The sequence below is a fragment of the Pundamilia nyererei genome, unplaced genomic scaffold (assembly GCF_000239375.1).
Source record: "Pundamilia nyererei isolate P.nyererei 1_Seehausen unplaced genomic scaffold, PunNye1.0 scaffold00397, whole genome shotgun sequence".
Lineage (NCBI taxonomy): Eukaryota > Metazoa > Chordata > Actinopteri > Cichliformes > Cichlidae > Pundamilia > Pundamilia nyererei.
The window spans coordinates 182129-194679 of record NW_005187798.1 but is presented as its reverse complement, the minus strand read 5'-3'; the positions used below and the strand labels follow the sequence as shown (position 1 = coordinate 194679).

The 12551-nt window shown below is 49.4% G+C and overlaps 1 protein-coding gene across 1 annotated transcript in view; it reads right to left on the bottom strand.

The window, feature by feature from the left end:
• ascc3 (activating signal cointegrator 1 complex subunit 3) overlaps nucleotides 1-12551 on the bottom strand; it is an 81860-nt gene that overhangs the window by 30133 nt on the left and 39176 nt on the right. The window contains exons 8-21 of the mRNA XM_013915921.1: nucleotides 10800-10991; nucleotides 10259-10483; nucleotides 9845-9964; nucleotides 8927-9091; nucleotides 8294-8380; nucleotides 7989-8165; nucleotides 6871-7096; nucleotides 6405-6559; nucleotides 3676-3774; nucleotides 3440-3608; nucleotides 2539-2759; nucleotides 1122-1207; nucleotides 776-942; nucleotides 446-591 (exon numbers count right to left, since the gene is read on the bottom strand). Coding sequence (XP_013771375.1) covers nucleotides 446-591; nucleotides 776-942; nucleotides 1122-1207; nucleotides 2539-2759; nucleotides 3440-3608; nucleotides 3676-3774; nucleotides 6405-6559; nucleotides 6871-7096; nucleotides 7989-8165; nucleotides 8294-8380; nucleotides 8927-9091; nucleotides 9845-9964; nucleotides 10259-10483; nucleotides 10800-10991 — 2235 coding nt within the window. The remainder of the gene's footprint in view (nucleotides 1-445; nucleotides 592-775; nucleotides 943-1121; nucleotides 1208-2538; nucleotides 2760-3439; nucleotides 3609-3675; nucleotides 3775-6404; nucleotides 6560-6870; nucleotides 7097-7988; nucleotides 8166-8293; nucleotides 8381-8926; nucleotides 9092-9844; nucleotides 9965-10258; nucleotides 10484-10799; nucleotides 10992-12551) is intronic.

The window sequence follows — 12551 nt, the reverse complement described above, 5'->3', positions numbered from 1 at the left end:
TTTAGACAGTTTTTAACTCTCAGTGTTCGTTTGACTTTGGGACCTGAGGGGACGGAGTTTAGGACCCAGATTCCTCTGCGAGGCTCCTGACTACAGCAGCAGTAATGCTCCAACAATCCATCAGGCGGTGCGGCTTCATAGCTTAGCAAAGTCGCACGAAAACATTTTTGACAGATGTTTGAGCGCCGTGTAGCACATAAAATCGGTTCGAGGTCAGTGAGCACAACCAGAATTCATACATAAGGAGCACCGGATTATAAGGCGCACTGTCGATATTTGAGAAAATTAAAGGATTTTAAGTGCGCCTTATAGTGTGTACAATGCGTTATACAGAAGAAAAGAATATATCACGATATATCGTTAGCGCACATGTTTCAGATTATTCCGCGATGTGGATTTTAGGCCATATCGCCCAGCCCTAGTGTGATGTAATGCAGGTGCCGACCTGTCCGATGCCCAACCAGTCAGCCAGGTCTCGAGCGTTGGCCAGAGCCGTGGACAGCCCAACTACTCGAACACTCTTGGAAGTGTGAGACGAGATGAAGTTGGTCCTGGACACAATGACCTCGAGGACCGGACCTCTGTCCTCACCTGGAAACAGACACAGTGCTAACGCTAACACAGCTAACAGGGAGTCCTGTTTCAGGGCCTTCACATGTTTATATTTAGGACATCATGGGCTACATGGAGCAAAAGCGTTTTTGAGCCGTGGTGAAGAACATACAGGTAGGACCTGCTCCACACCAGCGGGCCCAGGTGTGCTGTAGACTCTTACCCAGCAGGTGGATCTCATCGATAATGAGAATCGCTACTTTCTGGACGTAGCTTCGATTCTGCCAACTCCTGCTGACTCCATCCCACTTTTCGGGCGTGGTGACGATCAGGTCAGCTTTTGCTATGGCTCTCATGTCTGGAGTCACGTCCCCGGTCAGCTCCACCACGCTTCACAAGCACAAGAAGAAACTGTTTGTTGGTGTCATATGAACAGCATTTACAGTGTGTCTGCAGGAGTAACTCGATTATGTTTAAGACCTAATTGATACCAGTTTAAAAACCATGTCATCATTAGCTAGTTTCATGTGTTTAAGGCCTCGTCACATGCAGAGTTTCTCTGTTCTTACCTTTTTCCAAGTTTCTCTTCAATCCTGACCTTCCAGTCCTCAATGCGCTCCCTCACCAGGGCCTTCAAAGGGGCAATATACACGACCTAAACACAGAACACAGGCAAACAATAACTCGATCAAGCTCGGCTAGTTTCCCTACACTGACTGCTCTGCTGCAGCATCTCAGCTGCCTTTGCTGTGTGTTTAAACCACCTGTGCTGACTGCTGCTGGGATCCAGGGGTCACAGGGTAAGGAAGGGTGTGGATCCTGTTGACTACATGAGTGAAACGACCACAGTAAGGCGATCCACAGAGAGCGTTTACACTCATCATTAGGGTTTCTTTCTCCAGGGCTGAAATGCATTTTTATCAAACGGCCAAAAATAACAGTAACATGCAGACCGTTGACAGACTCATTGCCTTTTATAAAGAATAAATCTGTGTATGTGTGCTGTGCATCCATTCATTCACAGTCAGTGGCAACAGCAGGTGGACTGCAAAGCAAACAGTTAACAGACTAAGTGGACGTGGCATCATTCACACCATCAAAGCCCCAGAGCTGATGTTGAAGTAACAGTGGATTCCTTATAAGCAGTGCAGCTCGGTGCGTTGCTGAGGAACCTCCAGGAGCCACAGCTGACTCTGTTAGCGTTGTCCTGTGGGTACACTAACCATCGAAGTAAAGAGCAAAATTCTTCATGACGACTTCCTCTAAATTTGCTAATACAAGTCAAAGTTATGGACGTAACGAGAGTCGTGTAGAACAAAGCTACAGACACCAGAACTATGTTCACATTCCTCAGAGTAGCTACCAGATTACTGGTCATGGCTTTTCCCACTTTGAGCCCTGTTCCTCCTCTTGATGAGGTCATCGCCTGAAACTAAAAATCAGAGGAAACTCTTGAATGAATCTCGTTTTAAACACACGATGTGATCATTACGGTACAGCCAGCATGTGACCGCGTGTTGTTGCAATAAAATGGACTAGCCCGCTGCGTCACTGTTTACCAGTTAGCCCACCATAGTGAGGCTAACACTTCCAGCTGTGCAGACTATGACCATCACACAGTTGCTTATAATGGAGCAGATGTTCACTTCAATTCAGTTTTGACTCTCAAACAAGTGCAAGAATTATGAAAACAAAACCAGAGAGCTCCAAGTTCTGCACCGGTGTGCTTGTTTTCACCTTCCAGCACATCCTTTTCCTTTAATTGATCTATTCCTAAAATCCCCAATGTCCAAACCCACAGTTCATATATACTTATGTAGTCATCTGAATTTACATCATGTCTCAATGAAATGCAGTGTTAGGGCCTGCACAGCTTTGATGGAACGATGCTACGATGACTGTAAAAGCAAAGAGCTGATGCTGTACACGGCACTGCGGAGGGTTCTCTGTTCCTTGCATGCCTACAGAGGGACTCGGGGACGCTACCTTGGAGGACGGATACTTGTTGAAGACCCGGAACATGGCCATCTCTGCTGCGATGGTTTTTCCAGAGCCCGTCGGCGCTCCCAGCAACACGTTGGTGTCGGTGTGGTACAGTGTGTGGAAGATTTGGGTCTGGATGGGGTTGAAGTGAGTGAACTTGTAAAGGCTCTCGTACTCTCGGTTACCCAGAGCAGTCACTGGCAACGGCTGGAGGTCTAGTAGCTCTGAGAGCGAAGAAGTCATGCAAAGGATCATGGGACAAGGGTCACAAGACAACAGAGTTTAAAGGTGGCCACATGATACAATGATTATTAGAAACAACAGAAACCAATGTGAGACGTTTGCATCCAAACTGTGATGCTGATCAGAGTGTAACGTGACCTGGCCCCAGTGTGCAGGCTTGTCCCCAGCAGCTGATGTTGGGCAGTTTACTTTTTCAAACCTTATCGTGATGATCAGTGCGCTCTGGTTCCAGTAAGAGACAGAGCACTCAGAGCTTTTATGTCCAAAGCTCCAGCTGTGGCTGAAGTGGACACACGGCTCTGCAGCTCTGCTTATTATGGCCTTGACTGGTTTGTCTAATAATGAGAAGGTCAGCTGACCAGTCAGTGTCCTTATTTGGACAAACTACACTTATAGCCTTCTAGGCTGTATCTGACATAACCAGTGTGGCTCAAGAAGTAGAGTCCAGTAATCTGAAGGTCAGCGCTTCGACCCTAACAACACCAAAGTGCTGCAGACAGATCCGTGGGTGTAAATGCAAAAATCAATCAATAAATATGTGAACCAAATCAGTGAATACAGCTTCTACTAAAAGGGCTGCAAGTACAGGTCCACCTTCTTCACAGAGCTCAGAGTAACATCATGAAGGCCTGTGGGGGGCACTGTGTGTCTGAGTGTGTACCAGTGTGTGGGGGGTGTCGCTCTGGTAAGATCAGGTCCTGGAAGTTGATAATGCAGACAGCTTCAGCACCGAGCCATCGGTCAGAGACGGCCCTGATGTAGTACTGTGAGGGCAACGGCTCAAAGATGGGAATGGTGAACACGATGTGCTGAGGCTCTCCTGACACCACCTGAGGAGAACAGACGCGTCATTCTCTGTGCTTTGTGTTCATCTGAGCTGAGACTCGTACAGCAGACCTGTTTCTTCTGCAGCAGGAAGTACTCAGAGTGGTAGATGTGATCATTCATGGCATCTTCCACCCACAACCACCAGGGCTCACCCACTGATCCATGGACCTGAACCACACAAAGAACAGCGTTGAATTACAGTCTTTTCAGGGAACCAACACTTATTTTAGTTCCCTGATTAACCCAGGTTCGCCCTGCAAGGCCCGGAGAAACTGCACAAATCCAAGAGCTACAAAAGCCACTGAGTGCAGCTCGTTTGAAAGCCTTTAATCTCTCTCTCTTTTGCAAAAGATGTTTTTGTTTTTTATGTTTGAAAAATGGCATCTGTCTGCACGTCCGTCTGTCTACATGCATCACTGGCCACATCTGTGCATTCTTGAAACATGTGTAGGTGTCATGTAGAAGTCTAACAACAACTGCCATAGTTTGAAACGAAGAAGCAGAAAATTAGTATAAACATTCATCTATCACTGAATTGAAGTTTTGGAAACAGCACAGAAAGAGAGTTAAGGTTTTTAACCCCCCATGAATGTCTGGTACTACTACCACTTAGACCAGGGGTGGGCAACTCCAGGCCTCGAGGGCCAGGGTCCTGCAGGTTTTAGACCTCCCCCTGGGTCAGCACACCTGAATCACACGATTAGTTGATCTCTGGAGAACTTCAGAACATGTTGAGGAGGCCATTAAGCCAGCGCCCCAGGGTGGCTGTGGCTACACTGTAGCTGCCATCACCAGTGTGTGAATGGGTGGATGACTGGATATGTAAAGCGCTATATAAATACAGGCCATTTACCATTTACCATTAAATCAGCTGACACGTGTAAACCTGCAGCACACGGGCCCTCGAGGCCTGGAGCTGGACACCCCGACCTGTGCCAGAGGGAAACCCAGGATGTCTTACACATCATACGCTCTGTGTGTCCCTGTAAAGTCACATGAAACTTTCTTTGGCAAAGATGAACATGGATCCTGTAACAGATGGCGAGGACCCACAGAGCCCCATCTCACCATCATGGAGTCAGTCCAATAAGCAGAAGCACTGTGCCCCCCCCTTGCTAGAGTCCCGAGGTGACCTGGAGCTGGGTTCTGTTCATGCCCACCTGTGAGCGTGTACACAGCACTCGGGGGAATCACTTGAATTTGGGGACATGACGAACATTTGAATGCCCCGTGCTGATGTTACAACCTAACTCACCAAACCAGCAGGCAGTTTGCCACAAACAGCCAACGCTGCTTGGAGAATGATGTCATCCTGTATCATAATGAGTCAGCGTGGTGCGTTTCCTGGCCGCCACCAGGGAAGTGGCTCATGTGTCGGTGCATGTGTCGCGGCTCTGCAGCAGGATCACAGTTAAGCCAGCCGGTATTCCATTACCACTCTCCCATGATTGCAGCATGCATTGCTAATCGGACATAAACATTCATCTTCGTATTCAGCCCTGCAACGAGCTTTCTGTGCGTGACAAACTTTGGACTAAGCTTCACATGATCCCTGCTGCCCACTAAGGTGGGACAGGCTGGCTCTCAGGGACAGATGGAGATTCCCTGGCTGGGAGAAGAAGGTAGGTGGGGTGCTCTTCTTTGGGCCAGTGTGGAAATATGAATGTCTGTGAGTAGTTTTGGTATGTATCTGGTGCCCGAGCACAGGAGGAGAACGAACATATGGACAGCCCAGCTCTCCCTGGACTCCTCATTCTTCTGTGCTCAGTAGGAGGGAGCGTCCATCGGCCTTAAGGTCCGCACGTCTCTGAGCAAACTGCCCCGATGCATGCATCAGTATGTGACACCATAATGTGTTTAAAAGCATAATTAAAGGGGTGGATGATATGTTCACAGCAGAAGCCACGATGTAACCTGAGGAGGGGGAACTTTGGGAGAGGGCTGGAGCCTTTGTTATTCCAGAGTGTCCCGTGGTGAGAGGCGCTGTGTGGGGACGAGTCCCTGATTGTTCAGAACAGCCAGGCTCCTTTCAGTCTCTGGGTCTTGGAAGCGGCGCTGCCCGCAGTGAGCTCAGAGGGGAGGGGCCTTTGCTGCTGCAGCTCCTAACATGTGACACCGGCGCCTCCTCTGGCTGGTCACCTCCTGTTGATTTCATTTTTGTTGTTTTCTGTCTTTTTCATTTGAATCTGTCTTGATGTCTTTGCTGTGCAGCACGTTGGTTGTTCTAAAGTCCCTTACAAATAAGGTTGCTATGGTAATGGGCGGCTGGCTTACAGACAGGGCGATGAGCTCGGAGTAGAGCGCCTGCATGCGGTTCGGGGATGTTTCCTTGGCACGTCCCTTTGGAGGTTTTCTGGGTAGGACTAACTGGGCGGTGACCCAGGACATGTCATCTGGCCTGGGGACACTGTGGGATCCCCCAGGAGGAACTGGAAAGTGGGGAGAGGGCGTCTTTCCTCATGTGGTGCATTTTCCATTGTTACACCTCTCTGTTCCCCATGTGATGTTTGTGTCATGTATGTGTGGTCGGAGGGTAACTTCCCTCGGGATGAATAAAGTATGATCAATCAATCAATCTGGAATGTCCTGCTTAGCGTTCTGTTCCCTTGGGTCACCTGAGGCGATGGATGAAAGGACGGACGGAGGCTTGAACTGTAAATATGTCACAGCAGATCAAAGGTTGGTCTAACCCTGACATCTGCCCCTCACACTCAGGTCAGCTGTAAAACATTTGACCGTCTCTGGAAAATGCTGCACGGCGAACCATCCTGACTCAAGGATGCGTAATCTGTCTGTACCTGGTCATTCCAGCGAAAATCAGGCGTGACGATGAGACGAACACGCAGCACGGTGCGTGTGATTGGCTGGATGGTGGCCTCCATTGAGATCGAGGGGATCTGGTGGACACACTGTTTGACCGTTAACCCGATGTTGACGTGGTGCAGCATGTGACCTGGAAAAAGTACACCTGGCATTAAGGTGTTTATTAAAACCAGTGTGCGTGAACTTTCTGTTTATCAGCAAAAGCTAATACTTAAATATTAGCACTAGTCTGAGCTTCTTCCACTCAAAACACTTTTCTCTTCTTTAAAGCTGCAGTTAATAAAAACAGTATGATCCCGTCAGGACAGACACACGGCTGCACCGGCACGATTTACTGTGGTTTCAATAAACAAGGCAAAGTCGAACAAAGTGCGGTGATGCCAGTGTTGCACAGCAGTGCTGTGAAAGGCCTCTGCAGCACAGAAACACTGCTGCACTCACCAATGTCATCCTTCCTCATCTCCTTCAGTTTGTCCACAGTCAGCTTCTTCTCCTCCAAGCGGTTCAGCACGACGGGGCTCAGGTTGGGGAACTGCCGGAGGGGGTGGGCAGAGTCCCACAGCCGCTTGTCGATCACCTTGCACAGGGTGAGCAGTCGACGGGTCATAAGCGGCCAGCGCTTCCTCAAAGCGATCTCAAACAAGGCCCTCACGATCCGAGCGGCGTTCTGTGGGCGACAGCGGGAAAAACATCAGCCAGAGGTTCCACACTACACGGAGCAGCCGGTGGGCACATCGCTCAGCATCGTTCACCACGTGTGACGAAGAGCAGACGTGCAGCACCCAGAGGTCACATGGTAGTGTTGCTCGCTGTGATTTAGTCAGCTGATAATGTCATGTGACCATGTGGTCCAGGACATGCAGTGTGGTGGGCGGCCTGTGAGCAGGTGGGCACAGGAAGGCCTGCACCTTCCTGTCAACAGTCAAACTACTGATTTAATAACAAATATTATAATAAATGTTTTTGTCTTTTCAGTTCTGAATTGAAAAGGTCGTTTTGATAAACACTGGGATCATATGTGCCGACACGTATGCAGGTGATGTTCTCGAGCAGAGTGGCACGTGCACGCTCTTTGTAGTTTCACAGCCCCGTCGACTCGTGCAGTCAAACCTCCACCCCAGCACCACTCATGAGTGTTTTACACCGTTTGCTCACTGACCAGGGGGGACAAGTCAAAGTCACATGATCAGTGCTCAGCTGTCCATCGCATGTCAGCAGGAAATGAGCTACTGTAGTTTTAGAGCGAGGCTTGTGTGCAGTCATCAGCACCAACATCCTCTGATGTCATTCTAATCATTTCATTTTCAATCAGTCTTCAGGTTTTTTATTTTTCCACCTGCTTCCTTTGGCCCCGCCTCTTTTTGTTCCCATTAAAATCCCAAAAATCAACAGTGATTTAAAATCGTTGAGTCAGTGTGGCAGCAAACACCACAGCACGGGTCTGACTGTGTGCGTATAACAGATGGGTGAATGCAACGCCAGCGCCCTGCAGCACCTCGCCCTGCAGCACCTCGCCCTGCAGCACCTCGCCCTGCAGCACCTCGCCCTGCTGTCCTCACCTGTGCAACATAGGACAGGTCCGAGATGAGCGAGAAGCTGTCCACTTCTCCTCGGCCGATGTACGTCTGCAGCAGGATGTTGACCTTGCCGTAGCCGTTCTCCACACCTCCTGCAGCTGGAAGCTGACAGTAGCTACACAGCATCTGCTCCAGCTCCTCCATCTCCTCCTCTCGAACCTGGCGACACACAGCAACACACCGAGCTGGATTATATGAGCTGTGCTCAGTTGTGACAGAGCTTTTTATTGGATGAACACAAACTGTGCTATTTGATAACTACATACGTTCTGACGGCCACAGCTCACCTTGAGTTGTTCAAACTCCTCAGCTTTGGAGACGATGCTGAGGATGTCGGCTTCTGTTCCCTGAGGGTTGAAATGCTCATTGAACGTCTTCACATGTGGAGGAAAGAGAAACGTTGGTGATTATTGGATCAACCAGAGGGTGTACTGTGCTTACAGGAACTGTAAACTGCTGATGAGAAGCTCCTGGCAGCTGTGCTTCATCCAGCTGCTGCAGCCTGTGTGAAGGACACTATGAACGGTTGTGATGCACTCGTGTGTCGAATAGTTGGAACGTGTTTGGACAGAAGCACTGAGAGCGGCTCGAAACGTGACACTTTCTGTTGTCATGGCTCCATGCTGCTCTGCAGCCTGCAGGTTCTCACCTGCATGCACTCAAACACAGGTACTAGAAAAACAGCTCATCTATAATCCAGCAGGATGAAGTTTAATGCTGATGAGTGCTAGCTGTGCATAAATGCATGGCCTAACACAGCCGCCCAGTACGAGTGTGTCCAACCCAACAGCACTGCTGTGTGTGTGTGTCTGAGTCTGTGTGTGTCTGAGTCTGTGTGTGTGTCTGTGTGTGTGTCTGAGTGTGTGCGATGCTCCATGGACCTCTGCAGTGAGCAGAGTGAACATGTGTGCGGCGTTTACCTCTATGGTGTTATACTTGATGTAGAAGTGGCTCGCAGTCCTGCCCAGGTCTGTGGAGGCGAAGTAGCCGGTGCGCTCGTCGAAGCGGATCATCCTGGCCTTATCCAGCTTCCTGCCCGACTCCACCACCAGATCCTTCCTGTACAGCTCCAAAGCTGGATCCATCTGAGCCCCGCAGCACGAGAAAGACGTCAGTAACACAACAACTTTGTTTTTCTCTTGTGTTTTCAATACATTTAAATCACAACGTTCATTTATAGTTCAGTTATGACCTGGTCTAACATTTCATACAGCATGTGCTAAGAAGCTTGCTGTCACTTCTGAGCAAAGTCTGGATCTCTGAAGTCCTCCAAGAAACCCTGCAGAAACCAACCTTCTACTTTTACACTCGACCTTTCTTCTCTCCTTCCTCGTGTCGGTGCAGCTGCACAGCCAAAGCTGACATGTTTTTAAGTTCCCTTCATGAGCTGCCAGTGCAATCCCCACAGAAAGCTCCACACCTACAGGCCCCTGCACACACGTCACAGTTACAGCCTCCCTCGGCTCGTCAGCTGAACGTGTGCGCAGGTGTGTGTCGGACCCTGATCTTTGATGTAACACAAATAAAAGTATTATTATTGTTCTATTCCTCATTTGGGTGTTTTGTCTTTGCCCCTTCTGGCTGCTGTGGTCCAATCAGCGACCAGCTTTAGGGGGAAGCACTTTTCCACACAGGGCCGTGTAGGTCTGGATTTGGCTCCCACCAAATGAACGCCTTCATTTAGAAACTTTGTGTTACGTGTATCTGTATATCTACATGTGTTTGATGATCTGAAACACTTAAGTGAGACAAACATATAAAAAAAGCACTTTTCCACACCAGTGTACGTCCCCGCCCTCCCCCGGGGACGGCCCCGCCCTCCGGGGATCTGGACCAACCTGAGAAGCTTTGTGGTTGATGCCGTACGCCAGCGGGTTGGCCCTCATGCGAACATAAAGGTAGGTGTAGCTGAGCCACTTCACAGCCTCCTCCACGTTGGTGACCGTTCCCAGAGCAATCTGTAGCAGGAGAGAGAACAGCGGCTCACAGACCTCTGTCGCCATCTAATGGACACTACCTGAAAGCACAGCTGCTCCTCTCTACTCTGCCCAGCAACACGTGCTATTAATCGTTTTCTTAAAGATGTAAAACAGCTTCACAGATTTGAAGACAGCTTGTTTCAAACACTATGACCTGAGTCCATGTTAAATGTTAGCTATGTGCTATCCTGGCTGTCTGCATGTCATCGCTGCCCTGTTCGGACTGTGGAAGCTAAACTTTGCTCAAAGTGAAGCAGAAGGAAACTGCGTTACCTCAGCGTTGAGGTTATCGGCCAGGCTGTCCAGGAACCGACTCTCTATGGCGTTCTGCTGGGTGAGCAGGGTCAGGTAATGGCTCAGCTTGTCGTGGGTGGTGATGATGGTTCCCTCACCATACTTATCAAACTGCGGACGACCTGCTCTTCCAAAAATCTGCATGACGTCCAGGATGCCCAGATCCACCACGGCGCCGCGCTTGGCATCGTAAATTTGGGTACCCTGCATCAGAGCAGAGACAGGTGTGTGAGTGCAGGCGGGGAGCGCTCAGAGTAACCGAGTGAATCTTTATAGCCTCTCAGCATTCTGAAACTAAAACAACAGCTAAAACCACGTTACACTTCAGTGCATGGTCTCACAAGCTGACTGCAGATACGTGAGGCTTTTACAGGAATAACGTTCACATTTGTGAGACGCTTAAAGTTACAGAGCCAATTAAAAGCCCTCAACTACTGACTTTAGATGGAATGTGCAAAGTAAAGGACGCTCTGAGCTCCCTCAGGGTAGCAGGCACAAACACATTAAATCCATGAAGGACCTTGATGATGACAGCGTGAGCCGGCAGGTTCACTCCCCAGGCCAAGGTGGCGGTACAGACCAGGACCTTGAGGTGGCCTCTAGAGAACATGCTCTCCATCAGGCTGCGGTCAGAGCGCAGCATGCCAGCGTGGTGGATGCCAAAACCTTCAGGAAACATTTCTTTCATCTGCTTGTTCCTGGAGCGCTGGATCTGAAAGAGACGGTCAAAGAAGGAGTTTCAGGAGGAGTGGAGGCGAGTCTCAGACTCTCAGCTGTAAGTGTTCACACAAAACAGCAGCAGCAGTCGGGAATCAAACATTTCCTGTACAGTACATGCAGTAATCAGCCACTGGCAGCCTACTACAGCAGAGTGTAATACATGCACACGGCTGTAGGCCTGCTGCACACTCCAGCAGCATCTGCAGCTCACAGCACATGCACACAGAGTGAGATGTGTGCTGTGACTGACAGCAGCCCTGTGACCCGGCCGGCCACCGGGGGAGTCCTCATCACAAGGCTTTATCTCTCTCTCTGGGCATCTAAATGGAGGTCAGCGCCCAGCAGGCTGCTGCGCGGCAAAGAGAAATCCCATTACTGCCAGCAGCTGTCTGCCTCACACACTCCACGAGTGTTTGGATTGCAGTGATTGTCTGCATTTGTATGCAAACCCTGTGGATACAAGCTGGAGGCTGACTGTGCAGGTAAAATGTCACAGAGGCAAAGCCAAAAACATTTGTTGGTTAGCCTCGGTGACTGATGATTTGTACCACAAGTTACTGCCAGCTTTCACTTGGTCTGTTCAGAATACTGCAGTTTTAATCACACGGCTCTTTTCTTTTTCAGTCTCTTCTCGTCTTATTATTATGCTTCAGTGCGTTACTTATTCTGCATGTGGCGCCAAATCACAACCAGAGTCGCCTGAAGGCGGCGAGTCCCAGGGAAAGAAGCAGACGTCTCCATACTGGAGAACAGCGGTCTGACATGTCCCTGAACCGGAGACACTGGAGACGGTTACTCACCCACAGTGACTGAGGAGGTAACGTCTGTGTTGAACACTAATGTCATCTCTGTGATACCCAGTGAGACATCAGTTTAAATTAGTTTAAACTTCTCTTGATCCTCTTAATTTCTCAGGTTGTTTTTCTCGCTGCTCGTCTCTCTGTACGCTGCACTTTGACTTTGAGTAATGGTTCGAGTCCTGCTGTGAAACCTCGACAGCATCTCGACGTTTGAAAGCGGAGGATCTGAGGTCACGCACATCCTCAGTCATGCTCTGTAAATGACATCATCATGAATAAAAGCAATGACGAGAGCACAAAGGGTTTCCTCAGGTCACACACCGAGTGAGCAGTAAGGCCACGCAGGCGTGTTTCTACGTGTTTTCTACAGCCAGTGGCATTTCCCAGTGTGGCCATTAACAAGAGTGCACGTTTAAAAACTGCCACACTGGTTTCAGTTTTCAAACCCTTCCATTCGGTGTGTACGCAGTCATCATGATGCTTTTGTAACTGCACGCGCTCTGATGTGCTGGAAGAACCAAGCTCTGTATAAACACTGTGACCAGAGTGGAAGTGGGAGCTGAGGAAGACTTAGAGGAAGGCTGTGATGCTGTTGGTCTCTGTGATTGTGCTCTCACACACAGACACACAACACTGATCTCAGAACAGCTGTTTGTAATGATCCACACAAAGCTCTGTGTGGTACAGACTGACACACTGGTCTGCAGACGGATCACAGACGTTCCTGAGACACTCTCACTTCCTCCACACGC